This window comes from Corvus moneduloides, chromosome 22, assembly GCF_009650955.1.
Source record: "Corvus moneduloides isolate bCorMon1 chromosome 22, bCorMon1.pri, whole genome shotgun sequence".
In the NCBI taxonomy this organism is placed as follows: Eukaryota; Metazoa; Chordata; class Aves; order Passeriformes; family Corvidae; genus Corvus; species Corvus moneduloides.
In genome coordinates this window covers 5,979,869-6,004,168 of record NC_045497.1, presented here as the reverse complement: position 1 = coordinate 6,004,168, position 24,300 = coordinate 5,979,869, and the positions used below count along the sequence as shown (strand labels likewise).

Here is a 24,300-nt window from a genome sequence, read left to right as displayed (position 1 = left end):
CACACCAGAGAAGGCCATTTTTCTTTTATTTATTTCCCAGAAGAGCTCTTCCTTGCACTTTTCAGACACGATACAAAACAAGCAACAGAACTTTGTTTCATAGACAGAAACAGTTTGTTGGAGTATAAAGAGTTACTGGTGATCGTTACTGAAGAATGTTGGCTTATTCCAGGGGCACTTCAGTATTCCTGAGGAATAATCATTGATTTCTCCTTCCTTCCCACTGGGATAGTCTTAGCCATTAGTCACTGTTCCTGTAAAGCAAGAAGGCTTGTATTATTAAAAAGCCATTTGGGTTCCTTACATGGAAGGTGCTGCAGGATGTAAAGCAAGTCACGGAGCTCTGTAACATTTCCAGAGGGCACAGGAACATTTTCATCCTTTGCTAAAGCAAGAAGTTGCGTATGGAGGAATTAAGCAGCTGTTTCACGCCAGAAGCATGCCATGTTTTCATGCATAACCCTCCATTCTGATAAATTGGGTACTTCAAACAACCCCACATTATTGGTCAAGTTAACTATTCACAGGCTGAAGCGAAATCAGACTGAAATCAAAGCCACAAAGGGCAAGAGGAAAGGCTGCAGTTGCCTTCTTGTGTACTTGCACATCAATCTAAATCCACAGTCCTATCAAAGTACAGGATTGTGGGGTTGAAGTGATAATACAGGCTGAATAACCTGAAAAATAGGATATTTTCCATTTTGCAATGAAATCTAGGCTGTGTAATTCACAGCCATAGCATTTTAAGCCTTGAAATAATTGTGACGTTGATTTTAAATTCTGCTGAAGTCACAGTGAAAACCACTTGATCAAATTACTTAAAAAGCCCTCAGAAAATTCTGACCACAAATTAGAACTTTTCTGCATTTTAAGTATTCTTTTGGGGTTTCATGATGGAATTTCTAACCCAAAGGATGGGCACTGTGATGATCCAAGTTACAGCCAGAACAGCTGCAAAGTCACTCTGCCATCTCCTGATTATTTGGTATTGTGAAGGTCCTCTGTCCTCTCTTATTCTGGCTCAGGACTCAGAATTAAGAACTTGATCCTGAAGAATCAACAGTCCCAACTGGATAAAGGCCTGAGTAACCTGGTCTGACCTCACAGCTGACCCCCATGACCTCCCTGAAGTCCTTTCCAACTTGAGTTCTCCTGTGATCCTGTGAACTCGACCGGCTCAGAAAAACAGAAATAATTTTGTCCAAGTTAATCTGTGTTACACTTCTCTCTAATAAAGCTGATTTTTTCGCAGATTCTCTCATTTTGACAAGTTAGCATTTGAACAGAACTCAGTTTTGTACAGGAAATCCTACAGAGTTTGGTTATAACAAATTTTTCTAGGAAAAAAACAGATGAGTGATAATGCAACAATATTTTCCATGTTCCTAACCAAGAGAAATGAAATAATTTTGTTGTAATAACCCTGGAGCCATTACCCATGACATGACATTTTGGAGGGAATTAATGACATTAACCATTAGATGGCTTCATCCACATTTTCCCTCTCTCAGCCACTTTGTGCCAGAGAAAGTCATGGAGACAGTGCACTGGAAACTACTTGTCTTGTGCCATGCAGGCATCTGAAGTGTCCTTCCAGTTACCTCATGCTTCCAAGGACCACCCCTGCTCCAAATTAGTCCTTAATCCAAATAAAATCCCTTCCTAGGGTGACCGGACACTCTGTTTGCTGCTGCCCAACATCCCCAGGAACAAGCACCCTTGAATGAATAATGCTCTCTCAGAACATGTAAACAGTGCATTTATCACTCACATGAAGCCACAGACATGTCATTCCAGCTTTTTTTTTGGAGACAAACTGGAGAAATAATCTCAGGATGATGTGGAAAACTAACACACTTTAATGTTAACAAATCCAGCCAGAAGAGCCACATAGATTTTGATTCTGGGCAGTAGCTGGCAATGCTGATCAGCTGCATCCAAGTCAGTTTCTGCATATTGCTCTCCAAAGATTTTATTTGTTGGAGAATCTCTTTAACAGGCAGCTGGAGAAAATATTTGTAAGCAGGTGTGTCTGGTAGGGCTGCAGAAGGCTGGCAAAAGCTCATCTGCCAGTAAATCTAAGGAGGACTAGGCTCTACTTGCAGCTCTACGAGCATCAGGAAAAGCCTGGAAACACCTGCAGGCCTCCTGCACCAGGCAGAGGAGCAACACAGGAGGGATTTCTGCACTCCGTGTCCTGCATGAAAAGCTCCTGGCAGGGTATTTTACCTCGGTACTTTCTGAAGTAACTGTGAATATGTCCTGGAGGACACCTCTCCACCAGGGTCACTGAAATGATTTAACCAGGCCATGGGTTTGTGGATCCAAAACACACACACTCCTTCTGTTTTCCAGATGCCACAATGATAAATTACCACGAGAACAGCCCCAACTTTGACACTTGAAGAAATTAAGAAAACACTAATGGAGTCAGTTTGTGGACGGATGCACTGCAGCCAGGTTGTGAGTGCACAAAAGGTTCCTGCTAATTAATCTATTTTTAAATACTTTACTTTGAAATTATCCTCTTCAAAACTGCTTACAGGGTACATTTTTTTCCAGACTAACTATTACATTACTATCCAGACAGACAAGACACAAAACTTCCAAGTGATCAGTGTTTTCATATTGAAAAAAAACCCTACAGAAGATCAAAGATCTGCTTCCACAGGCAGGTCTACCTGACGTCCCTGACATGACTTCCAGTTTCTTCCCAGCTCATCTCTTTTAAAGTCTGAAGAACCTTAGCATTAGTTTAGTTTTTCTGCTTTCCTGACATGTATTTTTATTGTGTTTTCAGGTTGTGGGAAAAGCTACCTGCGGGATCTGTTAAACTAATTCCATGTATTCAGTCTAGTAAATTTACTGTTAAACACACCAGATATTGAAGAGCAGGGGAACATTCCAGCTTTGGCAACACAAATTTCTTCCTACCAGCACTCCTTTGGGAAAGGCAGAGGAATATCCATGTAAATGGATATGCTGACTTACAAACAGCTATCGATCAATAGTAGGTGGCATTGATACTTACTTTTACAAATTTACCATGGAGAAGATACGGAGACTGGAAGTCGTGTTGACAATTGGAATAAGCCATTCCTAACCCCATCCCTGACCCAAATGCAATAGGCCATGCCTTTCCTGTGGAAGAGGCAAGCAGAGAGGAAAAAGTAAAGTCAAGGAAAGCTGTTTGTTATGTATTGTTCCATAAGCACCAAGAAAGAACAAATTACTAGAAGATGCATTCTAGGCATTTTCAAGTTCTAAAATCCTCCAAACCAGCCCATTGCAGAAGAAGAGTAACAGTAACACAAGTTTAGAACTTAACCGAGAGCAATCTCTGAATTCAAGGTATTACTGAAAATTACTCTGTTTTAAAGCACAACTGAAGAACTAAGATCAGTTTTAAAGCCCTGGCGAGGCTGGCATAAACTGATGTCTAGACACATGGCTCCAGTGATTTGGCTCAGGGTCTCCTGCAATTCCAGGATTTGAGCTGAGCACAGGAGGAGCTCAGGGAGGTGCCATGGGTAACAACCTTGTTACACAACAGCTAAAAGTTTTGGGAACTCCATTTACACGGAAAAGACAGGACAAACAATGGAAGAATTGGTCTAGCAAGCTGACTAACTTTTACCTGCCTCAAAGACCTTTAACTGCACCTACAGCAGGTGGAAACTGGGAAGCCAGAGAGCCAAGATTAATGCAGTGTACTTACTTTTGAAGAAGATGACTGAGAAAACAATTCCTAATCCAAATCCAGCACCTGTAAGAAGAAATGCAGCGAGTGAGGACAAAGATAAAGCAAAGTAATGGAAAATTATTTAGTTCTTTACAGCAATTCTTTATTCCAACTTGGGAATATCAGACTGTGAACACCAGACTATGACTATCCAACTACATGTTATTTCAGCACACCAAACCAAAGAGCTCTTACATAACAAATCTGAAAAAAACAATTCTTGTTTTCTGAAGTAACTGTAAGCAGTGAATTCAGATTAGAATCCCAACATATGTTGTAAGTACATTATCAGAACTATCTGGGAAACAAACCAGACTCTCATCCCAGGGAAAGTTCCTGAATTTCTGTCACCATCTACAATGTGGAATTAAAATTTATTTGGCTCATTGTCAGCAAATGAGAAACATTTAAATGAAAACTTATTGTGTCCTTGAGCTTTAGATTCTGCAGATGAGTATCTCATTGTAGTTCGTTTATCTCACTACTTTAACTGCTTCAATGTGTGTCCTGAGGGCAGCAGAACTTTGAAGCTTTGTGTTACCCTATACCTTACAAAGAAAGCTCCAGGCTGCTTATCTTTCACATCCACAACATTCATTATGGAGCATATTTAAACACATTAGGAGTGAATGACTTTTCACATCCTTATACTATATATAGAAATAACTGCAGCAGTTGAAACAAAATTATTCAGTGCCATTAAAAAACTCGGCACATTTAAAAATAATTTTTTGCTTTCCTTGGAAGGTGAGCTTATGATTTTGTGCAAGATGTCAGGCAAGTCTGCAAAACTCCTCTCAGGACCCAATAAATATAACAGTGAAAACTTGCAGCTGAGTGGGCAAATTCTACCTTTAATTATGTCCACTAAAAACAAGAATTTTAGATAAGGCATGGAAGTACAAAAGTTTGAAAACTGAAAAAAAAAAATCAGTCATGCTCATTAAAAAAACCAAATCAACAGCTTCAGGTTTATTTTGCAGCAAACACATCCTGTTATGGGTTTCAATTCTCTCCTTTCAATACAAGAAATTTAACTTCTATATAATAAGTTTACTAATTAAAATACATACTTTTTTTATATTCTTAAAAGCATGTGATCCTGTTGAATGCATCAGTAAGTGAGTTGAGTCCAGAACAATGCCAAGGATCCTGTACCCTCATGGCATATAGGATGACATTTCTTTTTTTTTAAGTTTCCTTGTGCTCTTCAAAACTTTTTCCTTGTAAAAAGTATATTGATAGTTTCTATTGAGGAACTCAAAAAATACTTGACATCCTAAGTACATTAGGATGCACCACCTCATACCTTAACTAAGCATCCCATGTGTTTTATTGATTATACACCCCTGAATATTAGAACAGAGGTGAGCAAACGTGACCTGAGCAAACCCCCTCACGTTCACTCTCTGCTAGGACTTTACTCTCCGTATTTACTGAGAGCTGGAAATGGGAGTTGATTTGAAAACCCTTTTCATTTTACTACAGCTTTTCAGTTGTGCCAGAGGTAACTACTTTACCAGGTCATCACAACTTCGGAGTAGGCTTACAAAACATGCAGGAAGAGCTTTGACCGCCTGCCAAGCGATCCTGACATAACTCCCCCAGACATTTTAGAGCCCAAGCGCTTCACAGAAGGTCAGGTTTTCACTCTAATCATTTGCACAGCTAAGGGAAAGTCTCGGATCCTCGGATGTCTGCTCAGAGCGTCACGGGTTTTGTGCCTTTCAGACAGCAAGAGACACTCCTTGGAGCAGCTCGTTCAGACCCGTGGCACTGAGCAGTGCTCACCCGCAGCCTGGAAGAGACATCAGGCCTCCCTCAGAGCCACAGCTCACCCCTCTAATCCCCCCAGCCCCCTCCCAACAGAGCCTTCCTGCCGTACCTTTGCTATAGTCCAGCTGGTGCTGGCTCTCCCACAATGTTTATGCCATTAAGGATAATCACTATCTTCCAGAATCCATCCTGTTTGGCTCCCTGGCCCGGCTCCTCTGCCAGCCTGTTCCTGCACTCTGCAGTTGTGCTGGCTTGGTTTGGGCTGTCGCACTTCAGGGCTGACAAGGACTTGGTGGGGGAATTCTCTCTGTTCAGACAGCACCAGGCGCTGTTTGAAGTGCCCGGTTCAGCAGCCCTGCCACGAGGAAGCGATCCTGGTCCTACGCTTCCTGTCCCTGGGAAGGTCCCCTCTGCCAATCCAAACAGTTTAGCTAATCAATGAGAAATGATTTACAGGATGACAAATTCTGCATCATCTCCATGCACAGCCTGGGCAGTTTCTAATGTCACCACATTTTCCATGTTACCAGTCAAACCCACATTCTTCTCACCAGCCTGGTGGTGAACTGCTTCCTGTCTTGTCTTAAGACAACCCTGCACTAAGGAAGCAGCTATAATTAGTTTCTTTCCATTTACTTCCAGAAATTATCATTATCTCGTACTCTCTTCACCTCCTTCAGGTGTTCTCTCACATTACAGCCCCTCTGTAAGGACTCCACTCAGATACCATCAATGCCGCTTGCTGTTGGCCATGGGGGAAGCTACAGGATACACTTAAAAGGTGAAAAATTTATTATTTATGTCAACTGCAATTCAGCCTAAGCCTAAAACACAAACTAGGCCTTCCCCCACACTAACACCACTGTTAAACAGATGTGGTCCAGCATGACTGACTTACGAAAAACTACTCTCTCTTAAGAAAGCTTTTTCTGAAGCAGCTCATTTGAAGGGACTGTTCTTCTTCATGCAAATACATTTTTTTGTGCCATTTTAGAGGCTATCATTGCACTTTGTTCCAGCTGTAAGGAGTCTGCAGTGATAATTAGTACAAAAAAATGATGGTATGATAGCTAAGCTTTAAGTAATGAAAATGCTACAGAGAAGTGAAGGAGATCTGACAGCTAATGGGTTTTGGCTTTCTGTACAAGAAGGCAACTTGAGAAACAAAGCCAAAGGAGTACCTTAGCTTTCCTCATCTCAAAGGCAGCTTGGTTCACTCCTCTCCTGACTGAGGCACAGTCTGTGCTCACAACTGTTGTATCACAACCCCCTGTCTACTGGAAACACCAGATCTGCCCCTCACACCAGCCACTGCATGTACAGCATTCACTCTTTTCTACTTGGCTTGAACAGCTAGAAGTTGGTTTTAACTTAAACCCAGAACCTTCAGCTACATTTAATTCCTTAGCCTGTCTGGTTAAGAACCTCTTTCTGTGGGAAGTTTGTCACTCATCTTCATTCCACTAGAAAGTATTTGTGGTTATGTGGTCATTTCCTGTGTCTCCAAGACCAAGGGGGAGCAAAACCATCTTGCCTCGGGAGCAAAGTAATGCATTTCACTTTAATTCTATATAAAGTTACACCAGAGATAAACAATGGCAGAGCTGATGATGAGTTTTACAGGTTTAAGTTCTCACATGCTCCATTTCCTCTTAAAAAGGCAACATGTCGCTTCAAAGAGCCTCCCACCTGACCAGGGGACACTCCAGCTGTTCCTCCTAAAGATCAGCACCTCTAGGCCAGGCTTTAACTTCGTGACAATAAAACATGAAAGGTTTATCTTACAATGAAAACAAACGAACATGGCAAAGCAAAGGTCTTGATCCACGCCAGGCACATTTTCCCTCCCTTTCTTGCATGACAGACTCTTTGGAGGAAAAGACCACAGGAAAGAGTACAACCCATTTTTCACCTTCTCTGACAGTTTAAAATGTTTAACTAGAAAAACAGCCTCTTCCACCCCACATCCATCACTTCAGCCTAAACTCATTTACAGTGTCAACAGGGGACAGGACAGTTGTGTGGGCACCTCACCCCTGCTCCCCACTACACGTCCCAGCCACACAGAGCGTCCCAGCCACACGGAATTGGCATTAGGCAGTGAGCCCAGGCGCCAAAACTTTTTCTTTCTATGTTTTTGGCTCTTACACCTTCCAAGAAAAACGTCCTGGTACCGCCAATCAATCTAACACACAGGAGAGCACGCGCTGTATACCCAACAGGACATCATAAAAGTGTCTCAGAGAGAAACACAAATCTTCAGGATGGGCTCCTGCCCCATAAGAACATCTGGGAAAAGCTTTTTCTATAAATTTAATCAGCAGTCGCTCCAAGAGTGATACTACATGGTTCTTTCCTAGGCTACCCAAGTAGATACAGGCTGAGGCAGCTATTAACAGAGCCACACCTAGCTGTACTTTGTTTCAATAGCTTGAAACTTAAAATAGAAGGATTAAAATATGCTCATTGACATCTGGTAGATGTGTTGCTGTTACTACAGCAGCTGGAAGGTTTTCAATTACTTAATCCCAAAACAAAAACTATTATTTTCCTTTGCCATTCCACACACACAAACACAAAAATGAGAGCTTCAGCCTCCAATCCCACTCTGACAAGATACATAAAGAATTGCTTTGCAAAAATGTGGAGGAAAGCTGCCTTCATACACCAGGGCCTTCACAGGGCAGCACTTAGCACCAGTTAGAAATCCGAGACCATGAAATCACTTATTTACGGAGAGAATTAATTTTAAGCAGACTCTTTGCAAGGTCTTAGTGGCAGGAACCAGATTTTCTTCAAACACCAACTTTGAAGCTTTCATTCCCATCTCCCCTGTGGTGTGGATTGTTTGCAGAGCAGACAGAAAAATGAGCAAGGACACGAGAAGAAAACACAGTGAAATTATATACCAAGTACTCACGAAAGAAGCAGAAAAAAGAGTGTTTTGTTTTATACCAGCATCTGACTGTAGTAACACAGAAAAATTGGAATAACAAAATATTAATATCCAAATATCATTATAATCAAAAATCCTGACATGTTTTCAGGGGCTGCTTTCACACTTAAGCACTCAGGGTCAGGTCAAGTGCTGCTCAAAGGCAAACCTTGGGTAAACATCAGCAGAGGCACAGGCAGCAGCACGAAGGGCCCGTGATCTCCCAAGGAATCACGGTGATACTGGACCAGAAACTCCAGCCTCACACCAGTGAATGAACTGTGAGACCTGAGGGCACTACGTTTTCTCCCTCCTTTAAAAGGGGAAGGGGAGAGGAGTGGAAGCTGCTCAATGATCACCCTGTGAAGGTGGGGAGGCCCTGGCAAAGATTTCCCAGAGCAGCTGTGGCTGCCCAATCCCTGGAAATGTCCAAGGCCAGGTTGGATGGGGCTTGGAGCAGCCTGGGGTGGTGGAAGGTGTCCCTGCCCACGGCAGAGGGTGGGACTGGATGAGCTTTAAGGTGCCTCCCAACCCAAACCATTTTGGGATTCTGTGATCAATATTGCACCAAGCTTTTAGACAAATCAGGGCTGTGCTTGCTTTAGAAGCTCATATGTAAAAAAACAGCAATATTCTGATAATATAGAAAATACCCCTCTGACAGGAAACTTTACCTTGTCTTACTGCAATTACATGTTCTGCTAATAAAAACAGTAACATTGCTGAAAAGAAAGATTTAGCAGGAGTAAACACACCCACACTCAGGGCTTTTGCAGCCCAGCTATGAGGGTGGGCAGTGCTGCTGCTTCACACCCAGCCAGCAGAGGCTGGCCAGTACTGACGTCTGCTGGCCCAGCTCAGAAACAGAGGCAACTGAGAGCAAGAAGAGTTTCAGGGGCATCTCACTGGCGGGAATGAAGAGGAAAGGAGTCTGGTCCTTCTCAAACCTCTTGCTATTCATTTATTATCACCAAGGATGTGCCAGCAGCCCTGAAAGGATTTTCTCAGAGAACTGTTTCTGATATAAAAAACCAACGAAGTCTTGTTCCCACCTACTGCTGTAACATCTCAAGGACCAAACTTTAGAATATCACTTGGCTACAGCCCCTTTCCCCTGGGCACTGCCATTGCATGCCACCTCCAAAAAAGGCAGAGTTGGCATCTTATCAATGCACTAACGCAGAGGTCCGGGAAGTCAGGGCATTTTGGACTCATTTCCCGTGGAGCAGAGCTTAGGAGGTCTGGGGTTTGCAAAGGCTGCAATGGATTAGCCGATGGATTGTCACAGCTCTTCTCTCGGGTTCTCTTGCTCCAAAGTCCACCAAGAGCAGGCTGGCACAGCTGGTGGGACACACCACAGCAGGGCACATTCCCTGATTCATCCAGAGTGCCAGCCAAGAGGAACAGCAGGGGCACAATGCAGTTAGGAGGAGACCTGGATGCCTAAAGAGTTTTCTGTCTTTTTCTTCCAACAGAATACCCCCTTAATTTGTAGATGGACATTGTATTCAGAGCTCTGCTAACATCATAACTAAATATTGCTGTTAGATTTTTGACTAAAAGCCTATTCTCAGAACACCATTTGCCCAACTCTTCCAAAGAAAACATTTTTTGTTGTCTGTGCTGCCTCCCTGCACAGCCACGAGCAGTTAATATTTACACTACTTGTTCTGTGCAAGACACAACTAGTAGAGCTGGATCTTCTGTACGACACGGAAAAATAACTTGGGGTTCCAACGAAGCTCACACAACAATGCAGTTGAGCATTGAGCACACATGAGCAATGTGTGCTCACATAATATCCCTGTTCTCCAGCATTAAAAACAAAACCCCAAAGGAAGAACAAACCTTCTGACCTGGGAGTTAAGACTGGATGACCACGATACAACTGCCAAGCAAAAAACCACTTCAAAACAGGAATTTCAGGATTTTTGTATATTTAGACAAAGTCTAATCTAGTTTTCAGAAAGTGTAATCAAGTTTTATCATTATATAGACTGACTTTATCCTATTCACAACCATGTGAAAGATTATTTAAAAATACTGACATTGCAATCCATACAATGGTTCTTTCTGAAATATCCAATCTGTGGAATGACACAAACAATACAATTTCACCCTTGCCATTAACAGAACAGCTATTCAAGCAGGCCAGATGATGCAAGCCAGAAGAAATCATGTTAACAGTTGTAGGAGAATTCAAAGTGCCCTTTTCTCTTAAAAAAATCCCTATTAAATGGAAATTAGAAGCATTTTATTTTCAGATGTCAAAACAGAGGATTAGAGGAAAATGAAATCACTACACTGGATTATTTACAAGCTTCCAGGCTGAATTTTGGTCAATCACAGACATACATCAAAACATTTCTCTCCAGAAAAAAAATGAACTTCAACACAGCAACTTCACACACACAAGTCAGGAAGCAAACAGCTTCCCTAAGATTACCTTCCAGTGTCAGGGAAATTACAGTGTTCAACTCATTTAAAATAACAACAGCTTCAAAACAAACCAAGACATAAACCTCCCTCCCTTCCACACATACTCTTTATTGCCTCTCTGTCCCCTGGAAACAGCACATAATAATAATTTGTCCAAAATTACAGCCTTGTAGCAAAAACCACCTCTGTCAGTCTTTTGTGAATAATTGTCTTTCCAAATAAACAGCCATGAACTATCCATCAGTTAAACAAACAGACCAACCCTTTGAACCAGCTTTGGAGCCTGCAGGATGGAGGAAGACCACAACACTGTTTACTTCATCATCCCTCCTCTGCAGAGCTCTACTGAAAAGGAAGAACTGGCTGCGAAGGCTGGGGAGGACACAGGAGCTGAGAAAGGTTTGCAAGCTGGGAAGGAAAAGAAAGCCTCGGTAGTTGGAGTCTCTGTTCCCACACCCCAAACAAACAACTTTTCTGTCAGAAAGTAACAAGTAGCTTTTCTGCACAAAAAATCAGCATCAGAACCAAAAAAAGGAACAGAAAGTTAAATTATTTAAATGACTGCCTGGTGAAAAGCCCTGAGAATGGTGCAAAGCCAGAGCCAGCAAGACCTGGACTGTCCGTCAGAAAGCGCCTGGTCAGCTAAGAAAGCACAACCCAGTCCCCCACGCACAAACACTGTGCTCACAACTACATTTGGAATGGAAGAGGAACAAAACCACCTAGATACAGCCTCTTCATTAGCAAAACAAATAAATATCAGCCCTAATAAAAACGAGGTCACCACAAGCTCCATTTAACAATGGCTCAATGTTTTGCGCAGGCATAACCGGGTTTACTTACTCTGAAATTAAACACTGTCTTAACAACGCCTGACAACATCCTCTGTTTGGAACTAACAGGAAAAAGTTAATACTAAATTACAAGATCCACACAGGTAGTAACCAAGAGCTTGAAAACATAATACAGCATTTCAAAAGATGCAACACAAGATAAATATTTATTTTGGAAGTTTTAGTGGCAGGAGATCAAGTTTTTTTCAGGAGCTTGGTCTCCAACTAAAACAGCATTGCACAACTACAAACAACAGAGCTAACGACAAACCCCGGCTTACGCAGCGTAGTGGGAATCCTGATGGGCTAAGGACAGGCTGCACAGCCCCCAGCTGGAATTTAAAACCACATTATTGCTAATAAAGCCAGCCTGAGAGCTCTACCTCCCCTTCTCCCCCTTTTCTGTTTCCCATGTCCCTCCAGCCCTCAAACTAATCCACAGAAGTTATCTGTCCACAGTTCTCACAGACACTGGGAAATGTCCCGCATACAAGGCTCCAGAAATTCAGTGCTTTCCTGTATTTAGAGAGTCTGGAATGGGAAAACACTGGGCTAATCACAATGTTTGTTTTTCCCCAGCCACTGGCTGGAAAGATCTCCCTGGATGTAGCACTCAGGAAGGATGTAAAGGAGCGTTTGGGAAGGAAACTGCGGCCACCAAAGGGAAAAGTCTGACAAAAAAAGTAACACATTTACCAAATCCTATATCCCATGTAACAAGCACCCAAATCCTCAAGTAAAAAAGTTTATTTTCTTTCCTTCCTTCTTTCCAGTACAACAACCACCCTCGACAATTTATTGGAAACTCCAGCAAACTTTGCAGTAATATTACAAAAGCAATCAACACGACCACTCAAGGTTTTAATGTCCCTGCAGAGAAAACAATCATTCCCACTGGGATACCACGGAAAAATGCGTGTTGTCAGCACACAGTTCATGGAGGAGGTTGCCAACACAAATGATTCAGTTACTGATCAATTGTAAAAGCACACAAACCAGAAAAGTGCCCTCACACGTGAAGAGAAACACGTGTCTGAGCCCATCCCACCAGGTCTGGCACTAAGATAAAGAGATGCAGCACATGTGACCTTTTTGGGCAGTCTAAGGAAAACCATGAATTTGACTGAGATCTCTACTCAGCATCCTCGTGAAGCCAACACTGGGAATCCCTGGACTGGAGCACCAGTGCACGAGGCAAAGAAGGTTCTCTTTCTTCTGTTGCCACTTTAGGATGGAAGAAAACACCGAATCAAAACAAAAGGCCCACTGAAGAGTCAGGAGTGCAGGTGACAGACACCAAACTTGGTGCAGACACACCTGAAGGACAGGGACATCCAGAGGGACCTGGGCAAGCTCGAGGAGTGGCCCATGGGAATCCCATGAGGTTTAACAGGAACAGGTGCTGGTGCTGCACATGGGTCAGGGCAACCCCCAGGATCAATCCAGGCTGAGGGATGAACAGATTGGGAGCAGCCCTAGGGAGAAGGACCTGGGGGTGCTGTGGGTAAGAGCTGGACATGACCCAGCCCAGAAACTCCCCATGCCCTGGGCTGATCCCCCAGCGTGGGCAGCAGGAAAGGGGGAATTCTGCCCCTCTGCCTCACTCAGGTGAGGCCCCACCTGCAGAGCTGCCCCAGCCCTGGGGCCCAGCACAGGAAGGACATGGAGCTGCTGGGAGAGTCCAGAGGAGGCACCAGGATGATCAGGGGGATGGAGCAGCTCTGCTGGGAGGAAAGGCTGAGAGAATTGGGATTGTTCAGCCTGGAAAAAAGAAGGTTTTGGGGTGACCTAATTGCAGCCTTCTAGTACCTGAAGGGGGCTGACAGGAAAGATGGAAAGAGACTTTTTCCAAGGGTCTGAAGAGACATGCCAAGGGGGAATGGCTTCCCAATGACAAAGGGCAGGGTTAGGTTGGATAATGGGAAAAAATTCTTCCCTGTGAGGGTGGGGAAGCCCTGGCACAGGGTGCCCAGAGAAGCTGTGGCTGCCCCATCCCTGGAAGTGTCCAAGGCCAGGCTGGACGGGGCTTGGAGCACCCTGGGATAGTGGAAGGTGTCCCTGACATGGCAGGGGGTGGGACAGGATGAGCTTTAGGGTCTCTTCCAGAACAAACCAGCCTCTGATTCTGTGAAATCAACCCTGTATCCACTTCTTTCAGCCTTCAGGACAGAGGATGTACAGGATTCTGACATGTACAGCTGCAGCATGGAACAAGTTCTTGTTTATAATTTGGCAAACTTAATATTTTATGATAAAGCAACCAATGCTATGGAAACATAAACATATCCAGATATGTTTGCCAGACAAACCTGAATAGAATTTCATAAGGAAAAACACTGCTCTGGAGCACTTGACACTTTTCAAAGGTCTGTTATAAACAATGGAAGTTTCAGTTTACTTAAAATTATTAAACATCTTTTCTAATGGAAAAGTATTAAGCAACTAAAACCCCCAAGTTCCTCATCAGCTTTTAAGCACAAGGCCACTGCAGCAGCAAGAAATAAACATTCACATTTCCCAGATATTATTTATGGTTCTAAAAGAGACATCTGTACCAACATGGAACGAATACCTTTTGTCAGACACTGCATTTCTTGCTCTATACGTTGCATTGAAAGCTTTGGGTTTGTAAGCACATTTTGCGAAGCCACGAGCTCTGTCGCTCCGCAGCCGGTCACAGGGCGAGCACGGCGCTGCCACCAGCACCACCCCTAAAACTCACAGTACTTAGTGAAACCTCGCGAATGGTTTGCTGCAGAAAACTGAGGCATGGGCGTAACTCTCACTTTAAGGGCAAATAAATACGGAAAAAATCCAACAGAACTGCTCCCCTATTTAGCGAAAAGACAGAACTACAGGGCTGGGACACGGACGGAGCTTCTCAATGTCACACTCCACACGCTGTACTAAGTAACACGTGCCAGAGCTCTCAGCCTGTCACGCTGCCTACCGCTTTTAATAAACGCAGCCCCCCTCGCACACGGACTGATGCGAACTGCTCTGCACAGACTGATTCAAACCCACCGCCGCAGCAAAGCCGAAGGCAGGAAAGGTCGCGGCACGCCAGGACCCGGTCGAGCCTGCCCGCTGCTCATTCATTCCGGCCGGGAGGCCTCCCAGATTTCCTACGGAGCCCACATTTCGCACGGAAACCTCTTACATTCAACACAGGGAGTAACCAGAGGTCAAACACGCCCGGACCGCGGTAAGCCGGGGCCGGGCCGGGGCGCAGAGCTGGGAGCGGGCCCGGCGGGGGTCCGAGCCCGCGGCCAAGGTCACCTTACCAGGCCCGGGGTCGCCGACTCTACCCGACGCCGGGGACAGCTATGAGGGCGGATCCTCCGGACACCCTGAGCCCCTCCCGGGCTCACAACCGCTCTGAGGCGAACCCGGGGCGGCGGGGGGCAGTGGGCCCCGCGCCGCGGGGACACGCCGGCGGCCGCTCTCCCAGCTTCGGGGAGCCCCGGGGACCACCACCGCTGTTCCCTGGGCCCTCCCGCTCCGCCATGCCCGTGCCGCCCTTACCCAGCTTGACGGCAGAGTCCGCCACACACCGGTCCCACTTCCTGCCCAGGTCGCCCTCCGACGCCATCTTGCCCGTCCCCTCACCTCCTCCCCCGCGCAACTCTCGCGAGACCTGGTGCTCCACCTATCGCCCACGCCAGCAGATCTCGCGAGATTGCCCCGTCGCTGCCATGGTTACCGGCGGGAGGGCGTCATGGCCGCCGCGCCCGACCTTGGGCCCGGCCCAAAATGCCCTTTTTCCCCGTAGGATCCGGCCCAAAACGCCGTTTTGCCCCGTAAGACCGGGCTCGCCACGTCCCCAGCCCGCCCCGGGCTCCGTCTCTCCGTCTAGAGCTCCCGCTGTGTCCTTGTTAGCCCTCGCCTCCCTCAGCCTATGGCAGCGTCCCTACCTCCTCGCAGGAGCCTGGGTTGGGCCCGCGCCCGCCGCGCCCCTGCCCGCAGGGCTCTCTCCTTAGCCATGGTAAGAGCCGAGCTGTGCCGCAGGGCGAGGTTTCTCACTGCAGCGTTGGGTACATCACTGGACACACACTCCCGTGTAGGTTTTCCCTGGCAGGGGCCCTACATCCCGCACAGCTCCTGCATCACCTCAGCAGGAGGAAAAACGTTCCGTGAGGGTGGCAGAGCACTGCAACAGGTGCCCAGGGAGGGTGTGGAGTCTCCCTCGCTGGAGACATTCCAAACCCACCTGGATGGATTCCTGTGTCACCTGCTCCAGGTGTCCCTGCCTTGGCAGAGAGGTTGAAACGAATGATCTCCAGCAATCCCTTCCAACCCTAATAATTCTGTGATTTTTGTTGTCTGGCCTCAGTGGCTCCTCAGGGCCCGAAATGAGATACAGGTGTGTGAACAAAAAGACAGCTGTTGCCAATCCCTTTCAATATCCCAGGAATCACCTAATTTTAAGAGCAACCTGGGCCCCCCATATTCTTGTTTATTTGAGAAAAGGAGCTGAATAATTTCAGCAAGCACATTCTGTCGCATTCAGGAAGTTATTCCACACAATAGGTTGATAATTAGAATCACAGAATTGCAGAATGGTTTGGGTTGGGAGGGATAATAAAAGTTGATTCAATTCCACCCCCTGCTATGGGCAGGGACACCTTCCACTATCCCAGGTTGCTACAAGCCCTGTCCAACCTGGCCTTGGACACTTCTAGGGGCAGCCACAGCTGCTCTGGGCACCCTGTGCCAGGGCCTTCCTACCCTCACAGGGAAGAATTTCTTCCTTGTATATATACATACATATATATTTCCTAATTTTAGAGGAAGAGGTTGTGGGAAGGATTCCCACTGACTTCTGGGGCTTCTGCAGCCCACCCTGCAGCGTGTTACAGCTTTGTGGAGCCAGCAACGTAAGTGTGAATGTCTTCAAACCTACTATAATGAATTCTGTGCTGCAAATGGTGTGTAGGCTGCCTGGAAGGCATTCTCTAAAAGCCCTGTGAAAAAAAATCCCAGGGTGTTTGTCAAGTACTAATGTCCCCATTCACACTGTGAGGCAATTTTTAGCTGGCATTACTTGTTTCCATTTCTTCAAGTTCTGGCAATTTTCTTTATTGAGGTGGAGGAGGTTCTGGTGCTTCATAAAATGGGAAGTTCTTTAGCAAGTCAATTAGAGACCAAAGTAGCAAACAGAAATGAAAAATTATTGAAGGTGGCAAAAATTTCATGACGTTATTGTTGGTTTAGGTCTTTTGTTTATCTTAAAAGTACAACTGGTTTTAATCTAGAGTCATGATGGAAGATTTTTACTTTTAATTAGTTTGGTTCAACTCCTTCACATATCACAGAACAATCACAATTGACTATTATTTTCACTTCCTTATAAAATCTAAATGGCTTTTTAAAACTTATTTTGAAAGGCACATGGTTAAACTGAGCCCTTGGAGGTTCAAGAGGTTTCCCTGGAGAAGGCAGCCTTTGTTCTGTAAGGGGATCGGATCTTCCTTTTTTCTTCCTTCCCCCTGCAGTTTGCTCAAACCAGTCTGCATTGCTGCATAGTTGGTATCCAAAATAGAACCACGCATCAAGTTACTTATAAAAATACCAACATGATCCAGCAGTTTTTTCCCTGAATAGCTGCAGAAGTGCTTTCTGAAACCACTGCCCCAGTGGTGCCAGCTCCACCCTCCCGTTTCCAAACAGCTCTGGAAAATATCAAGAGGGGAAAGATAACTTGAAGCCTCCAAAATAATTCTTTAATTTTCATCCCCAAAATGAAGTTCCAGAAGGCAGTGTTTAAAAGCAACCCAGAAATGTGGTCTTCTCTTGGCAAAAACAAATGCTCGGTGCAGGCCAGTGTAGTCTCACTTCACACTTACTCATTTTCAGGCTGTTGGGCTCCCTGGAAAACGCTGTTTTTCGGGATGAAGGAAGGAGTGGTGAGCTGCTGGATTGTGAGGCACTTCGTAAAGGGTTGTGTTGCTGTGTCTCAATGTATCCTGACAGCCTCACCTCAGGACCTGGTGCATTAAACCCGTTCCAAGGGGATGGAATGGTTCAGGGTAATTGTTTTGAACGTTCAGCTTCCTTTGGAGAAATCACTCTGCTGCTTTTAAATCCCAGAGTCACTGAGTGATCAGAGGGGGCTCTGGAAAACGTTATCCATTAAGGATCTAGAGCACATTCTCTGTACCCCTTCCCCACCCCAGGGAAAAATTAAGGCAGGAGGGAATGTGTCCAAAGACAGGCTTTTCTCTCCATTGCTATAGTTACTTGGCAATTAGACCCTCGCAGTGTAATATCAAGTATTTATTATTGTGGGACTCCAAGGTGATGTTTAGAACATGCGGTTTTGAAAAACCTTTTTTGCATTTTACAGCCCAACATGTGCTGTCCCAGAATTCCTTCCCTCCCTTCTCTCCTCATGCTCTCGTCTCCTTTCTTTCCAGTAAATAAGTGTATGAATAAATGGAGGAAATGAAGCCAGAAAGCTTCAAAATGAGCCCTGTATTTCTCTGGTGGAAGTCAACTTCTAGTTGAAGTAGGTTCAGACCTTGTATCCCCAGTTTAGTTAACTCTATAACTGACTGAGTTGTGTATGCAATTAGGAGCTGCTCACCAGGAGTTAGACACTGCTGAGGTTTTTAGCAGAGAGGCCACCAGATAAGCCAGAGGCAGGATTGGGGATCTCAGATGAATGAGTACCATTATTATTCTTCAAAATTGCTGCTTCCCTTGTAGCCAGTGGAAGATCCATGCAGAGGGCACGTCCAGGGCTGTGTCCAGTCCTGGGACCCTCACCACAAGAAGGACATTGAGGGGCTGGAGCGTGTCCAGAGACAGGAATAGAGCTGGTGAAGGGGCTGGAGCTCCAGAAGCAGCTGAGGGAGCTGGGAAAGGGGCTCAGCCTGGAGCAAAGGAGGCTCAGGGGGGACCTTGTGGCTCTGCACAACTCCCTGACAGGAGGGGGCAGCCGGGGGGGTTGGGCTCTGCTCCCAGGGAACAGGGACAGGAGAGAGGGAACGGCCTCAGGCTGGGCCAGGGGAGGCTCAGGTTGGACACCAGCAGGAATTTCCTCATGGAAAGGGTGCTCAGGCCTTGGCAGGGGCTGCCCAGGGAGGTTTGGAGTGCCCATCCCTGGAGGTGTCCAAGGAAGGCCTAGATGTGGCACTCAGTGCTCTGGGCTGGTGCCAAGGTGGGGATTGGGCACAGGTTGGACTCGATGGTCTGGGAGGCCTTTTCCAAGCAGAAGGATTCTATGATTCCACGGCTGCACGTGGAGGTGAGGAGCTCCTCTGGAACTGCACCAGCTGGAATTCAAACCCTTTTCAACAGAGCAGACTTTCTTTCAACTGTTACCTCTGGCTTGTCCATAGTGCAGGAGAAGTTCTTGTTTTAAAAGTTCCCAGCAAGTTTCTTTTAAATCTTGAACCTTCCCCAGGATGAGAATATCACCTTTTATCCTATTTTCAAAGAATGCTAAAGCATTCCTCCTGTCATTTCCTCACTGGATACTAATACACTCTTGCTCTCCTCTTTTCCAAAGAATACACGTGCAGCTTCTCCCATAGTTTTAAATAACATGAATCACCTCCCACTCACACATTTATTATTTATTTTTCTGCCAAGATCTGCACAGGGAGGCAGCAGTGTAGGAGTTATCTGCTTGAAATGGTTGACACAGCCTTGGTGTGGGCCCCTATTGTTTCCTGTACTTCCAGAACAATTCATTCATGTTACAGAGACATCAGACCTGGGTGGGAACCTCCAACTCTCAATCTCCACTCCAGTGTGTTGGGTTTTTCCTCCCAAACATAAGCCACATTCACCAACAGACACCGATGCTGCTTTCTCTCTTTGAAAACCTTTTAGCTATCCAAGCAACAACAAAAAAAAGTCTGAGGAGAAAGAAACCGCTCCTCAGCAGGACTTTGCCCTGAAATGGGAAAGGTGCCAGCGACTCCATTAAGTCTCCTGTGCTGTCCTTATTGATTTTATGTGGACGGCAGTCGGGTGCTGTGGGATGAACAATACTCTGAAGCTGAGCTGACTTGCATTAGGAGGGACAGCTTGTGCTTTCCATGGGGATCATATCCATGTTAATTAGCACATTTTTTGCCTGTGCTGATGGATTTCCATGCCACTTGGGCTGGATTTGGTGTGTGGTGCTGCTGGTTCCAGCTGTCAGGTATGGCTGGTTGAAGCAGAACTTGGAAAAATGGGACAAGATGTGTCACAGCTCGTTGTGCTAATTCTTCTCTAAGCTGCTTTTGCCGTGAAGATGAAGTTTGCCCCAAAAATCTCAGCAGGAAAGCACTTGCATGGAAACACTGACCTGAGTTTTTGCCAACTCTGAAATTCCAAGCAAAAGCAGTGCTCTGACATTTTCTGTCTTTATTTTCTGTGTACTATTTTGTGATAATTTTTTAGAATAGTAGAAAGAGAGAAACTCCCTGTGCTGTATTGATGAGGTTTTCTAACGAATAAGCCCATGAAAAAGTTCTATTTTTCAGGCTTTTAGTATGTTTTTCCATTCGTCCATGTCTCTGGCTAATTCTATACAGATTCTAACTACTGAACCGTGACCATTGTATTAAGAAAGAATCCAGGCCCTTACAATTCTTTTGGCTGGTATATTAGCAGGCTTCAAATGAAGTGCAACGTGTCAAGGAAAAAGTAAGGGAATGGAAAGTTTTGTTTCTTTCTGGTATATTTAATCAGCTTCTCCTTGATTCTTTTTTAATGACAAGCCACAGACACTACTGCTAGTTAATGACCAAGTTTGACAAGAATGTCCTCAATACTCTCTTTGCTCAGGCTAAAGACAGCTCCTGTCTCTCAAGTTTTCTGAGCTGAAAATACAGAGTTAAAGGAATAGCTGCAAGAACAGGAATAAACAGTGTCCTAGGATATGCAACTAAGCAGGATGTGCTGGAACATGAGGGATCCCAGTAGTCCTGCAGTGTATGGACATCTTGGGCTGCTGCTGGGTTTATTGTCCTTTCCATTAACCAAAGGAGCAGATCTGCTTGGGTGCTGATGGAGTGGAAAAAACATTCTTAATGCAGGGAGGGGAATGCCTCAAACCTCACACTAAATGGGCAATATGTTGTTTTTCATTAAACATGGTATTTGGAGTTACTCATCAGTTCCTGCAGGAAATGGGGAAACTCTTAAAACCTTTACATTCCAAAAGTACACTCAGCAAAGCTGCTTTGGATTCAGGATGGGGGACTTTTTTATTGTTTGTGCGCTATTTTGACACTGTGTACAAAGATCTCCATAGTGAGAACTATCTGTGGCTTGAACATAGAATTCCAAGACGTTGGGTGGTGTTGTAGGTACCTTTTTCCTATATTAGTTTCCAAGAAACACTTGGTTTTCAGCCTCGAATCAAGTGATGCTGCTGTTTTACTGACTCTGACTAATAAAACCCAGCAAGCTAAACTTTACCATTGCTGGAAGACTCTTGCAGCAGTAAATTCAGTTTATGAGAACTCCTAATAAAAGTTTACATATCTTTCAAGTGCCATGAAAGAAAATGGGCAATCTGACAAAAAAAAAAAAAAAAAAAAGCTCAAGATGTTTCTTTCTTTATTAAAAAAATGACTATTCAGTGAAGCATGAAGGTTTTTTTCTCTCAGACCTTGTTCCTCAGCATGTTCTCACAGTCACCCTTGGTCCTGGATAAATGCTGGAATAAACAGAATAAATAGCGTTTCACCACGCATGCAGGAGGATAAAATAAAAACCACATCATGCTGGACCACAAATGCTTCAGGAAGTTCTGGCTGAACGTGAAAAGTACTTTGTAATGCTAATAAGTGTTTATCCTTTTGCTTCCTTGAATGTAATCAAATGTACAGGGAAAGCACATGGATTTTAGAGCTGCTGATTGCAGGATCAAAAGCCTTGTTATTAATTGCACATGAATCTGATGTTGTTGGGCCGTTAAGATGTCAACTGACATCATTGTTTGCTTCCTTTGTTTATAGACCCTCGTTCTAAAGAGGGATAATGCCTGACATGAAGCCTTTTGAGTGCTCTTTCCTGCGTAGGTGGGTGATCCACGCCAGGAGGTTTGGGAAATGCCTGAGGCGCAGGTAACGCCACCTCACAGCACTTGGATTTGTGCAATATCCCTGAATTTGCCTCATTTGGTGTCAACCACTCCACAAATCCCAACAGAAGGCAGGATGGTAGTGACATACATGGACCTTCTGCCTGCTGGGATCCACTCCCCACCCCAAACTTAAGCCTGCCTGGGAGAGTCTGGTCCTATGTCTCAATAAACAAACAACAAAAAATCCCTGAAACATGTCCTGCTATAAACAAGCAAAGCAAACAGCTGGTCCTCATTTGAAAAAAGATGTGACATCAATTTCAAAACGAATCTGCAGATCTTCTTAATGCAAATATTTTTTGGAAAACAAAAAGCAGCTGTTTATTCTTCTTTATACCTATTAGCAGGAAAACAAAATCCAGGATTGCTTGTATTTCTTCCACTAAGAAAAACATCCTCTTGGCCTCGACGTTCATTTGGAGCTCAAATTGTTTGAAATGTACTGGGCTGCCTAATTCTGTTATTGCTGAGCTGCTTCAGCAAGCACCTAGGAGCTGATTCTGTTCAAAACTAAAAGCTACTACAAGTAGAGTTGTCATGGAATACTTTGCACACATTTTGTGACAGAAAGAAGGAAGTTTAGAACAGGCATTTTCAAATTTATCACTTTTGGCCTCCCAGCCCTGAGGAGTACACGTGCACTAGATGTGTGGATCCCTGGAAAATGAATGAATAATTTGGCCTGTGTAATTAACAGGTTTGCTTTTCTTAATTACTGCTGGGAGGCGGCTCTGAGGGAATGCAAGGACTGGAGGAGGATCTGGGGACTGCAAAATAGGAGCCATTTGGGATTGCTGCATGTTACAAAGCGAGTTGAAGGAGGTTAGGCTGAGGAGGTTAGGCTCTGTGGCAAAGAACTGAATTTGGAGTCTCTTGAGCCTTCTGAGGTCATGTGGCTGCTCTCCCAGATGTGGAAGGATAATTTCCCACCTTACTGGTTATTGATGGAGTTTTATGTGGGTTTGTGTTTCTGTGAAGTAATACAGCTCCTGTTTTTCCTGAGATCGTTCTACTGTTTTCTCTCCTCCCTTCCCGGGTTCATTTTGTTCCTGCTCTCCAGTGAGAGCTGTTCTGCCTGCACGGGGTCCATTTGGTGCAAATTCATGTGGTACAGCCCTGTCTCTGGCTACTGTAACCGGATCCACGGCCAAGCCGTTCACTTCCCTAGAAATCGGGGCTGTCCTGTGCAGACTGAAAGCTTGGCTGCTCTGCCCCGCTAAGGAGCAGTCAGAGCTGCTACCTCCTGCCAGCTGCTGTTCGGTACCTGATAGCGTCCAGCCACAAACACCTGCGATAACGTGGGAGTGCAAGGGCAGAGCCTGGCCTGGGCCGTCCCCGCTGGGGAGGATGTGCCACAGTGTTCCATCCAAGAGAAAAGCCCCGTGTGACTCCCTGTGTCAGCATTTCCAGCTCCTACAGGAAACCGAGGGAAGGGCTTTTGGCTCACCAGGGCACAGAGAGTCCCAATGGAGGGATTTTGGGGTCCTGGCAACAAAACTGGGGTGAAACAAAAAAGCTGCAGAGGAAGGTGTCACTGCGTAATGAATTCTATGCTTTCCTGGGGTAATTGTCTTTTGTAGCTCTGAGGTTCCCAGGTCCATGTTGAGGACAAGTCGGGAGTCTGGAATCAGGATGTCTTACCTGAAATGGGAATTAGTCCAGGAGAAGGAAAAATGCTTTATTTTGGGACAGCCTGAGCAAAATAGAAATGTTTTATTTGCACATATAGCCTGATTTTGCTCTTGCATTTGGAGATCCTGCTCCAGGTGACTCTGCCGTGGTGGGGGGTTGGATGAGATGGTCTCCTGAGGTCCCTTCCAGCTCTAAGAAGTCTGTGATCCTGTTATCCGTATCACAACTGCCTGAGCCCTGAAGGTATTCAACTATGTCAGCATCTACCCAGCTTCCAGCAGGTACCTCCCAGACAACACTGAACACTTCCTTTTAAAAATAAGTAATAATTATCCCTGGCCTTAAGCAGCCGGAGGCTGATTATTTTTCCACATCACTTGACCTGGTGGATGCGTTACAGGCATGTGTAAAGTACAGTTTACCTGTGTAAAACCCAGATTTAGGGCTGATGAGTTTGCTATTTGTTACCTACTCTGGATGGCGTTTGCCGTGCTACCCGCCTGCCTCGTTCTGCCTTTCGTTTAAACTTAAACAAGTGCGTTTAAAGGTGTTTACGAAAGCGATGTTTCTGCGCGGAGGCTCCGGGACCGACTGCCGGCCGGGCCCGAGCTGCTGGCGCGCCCCCCGCAGGCCCCGCCCCCGGGCCCGCCGCCGGCCTCTGATTGGCCGCCGCTCTCACCCCCGCGCTGCAGTTGGTGCCGCCGTGCGCTCCTTCCCCCCCGCGCCGGTGGCATGGTTCGCCCCGCCCCGCCGTCCCGCCCCGCCGCCGCGCATCCATACTTGGCGATGGCCGGCGAGCCGCGCGCTGATTGGCGGGGAGCGGCGCGGGGGCGGGGCCGGCGGCGCTGACCCG

The 24,300-nt window shown here is 45.6% G+C and overlaps 1 protein-coding gene across 1 annotated transcript; it reads right to left on the bottom strand.

The window, feature by feature from the left end:
* Positions 1-8: 8 nt before the first annotated feature.
* Positions 9-15,372, bottom strand: MICOS10 (mitochondrial contact site and cristae organizing system subunit 10). The gene is made up of 4 exons (XM_032131727.1): positions 15,251-15,372; positions 3,719-3,766; positions 3,032-3,141; positions 9-254 (listed from the first exon to the last, which is right to left on the bottom strand). The coding sequence occupies exons 1-4, from the start codon at positions 15,315-15,317 to the stop codon at positions 246-248; spliced, it is 234 nt and encodes a 77-aa protein (XP_031987618.1). The 5' UTR covers positions 15,318-15,372; the 3' UTR covers positions 9-245.
* Positions 15,373-24,300: the final 8,928 nt, after the last annotated feature.

Excerpts from the sequence above, each read along its gene's own strand:
- MICOS10 (XM_032131727.1), bottom strand. The coding sequence starts at position 15,317 with ATGGCGTCGGAGGGCGACCTGGGCAGGAAGTGGGACCGGTGTGTGGCG. Across the intron at positions 3,767-15,250 it reads GGACTCTGCCGTCAAGCTGG|GTGCTGGATTTGGATTAGGA; the intron begins GTAAGGGCGGCA and ends TTCTTCTTACAG. Across the intron at positions 3,142-3,718 it reads CTCAGTCATCTTCTTCAAAA|GAAAGGCATGGCCTATTGCA; the intron begins GTAAGTACACTG and ends CCTCTTCCACAG.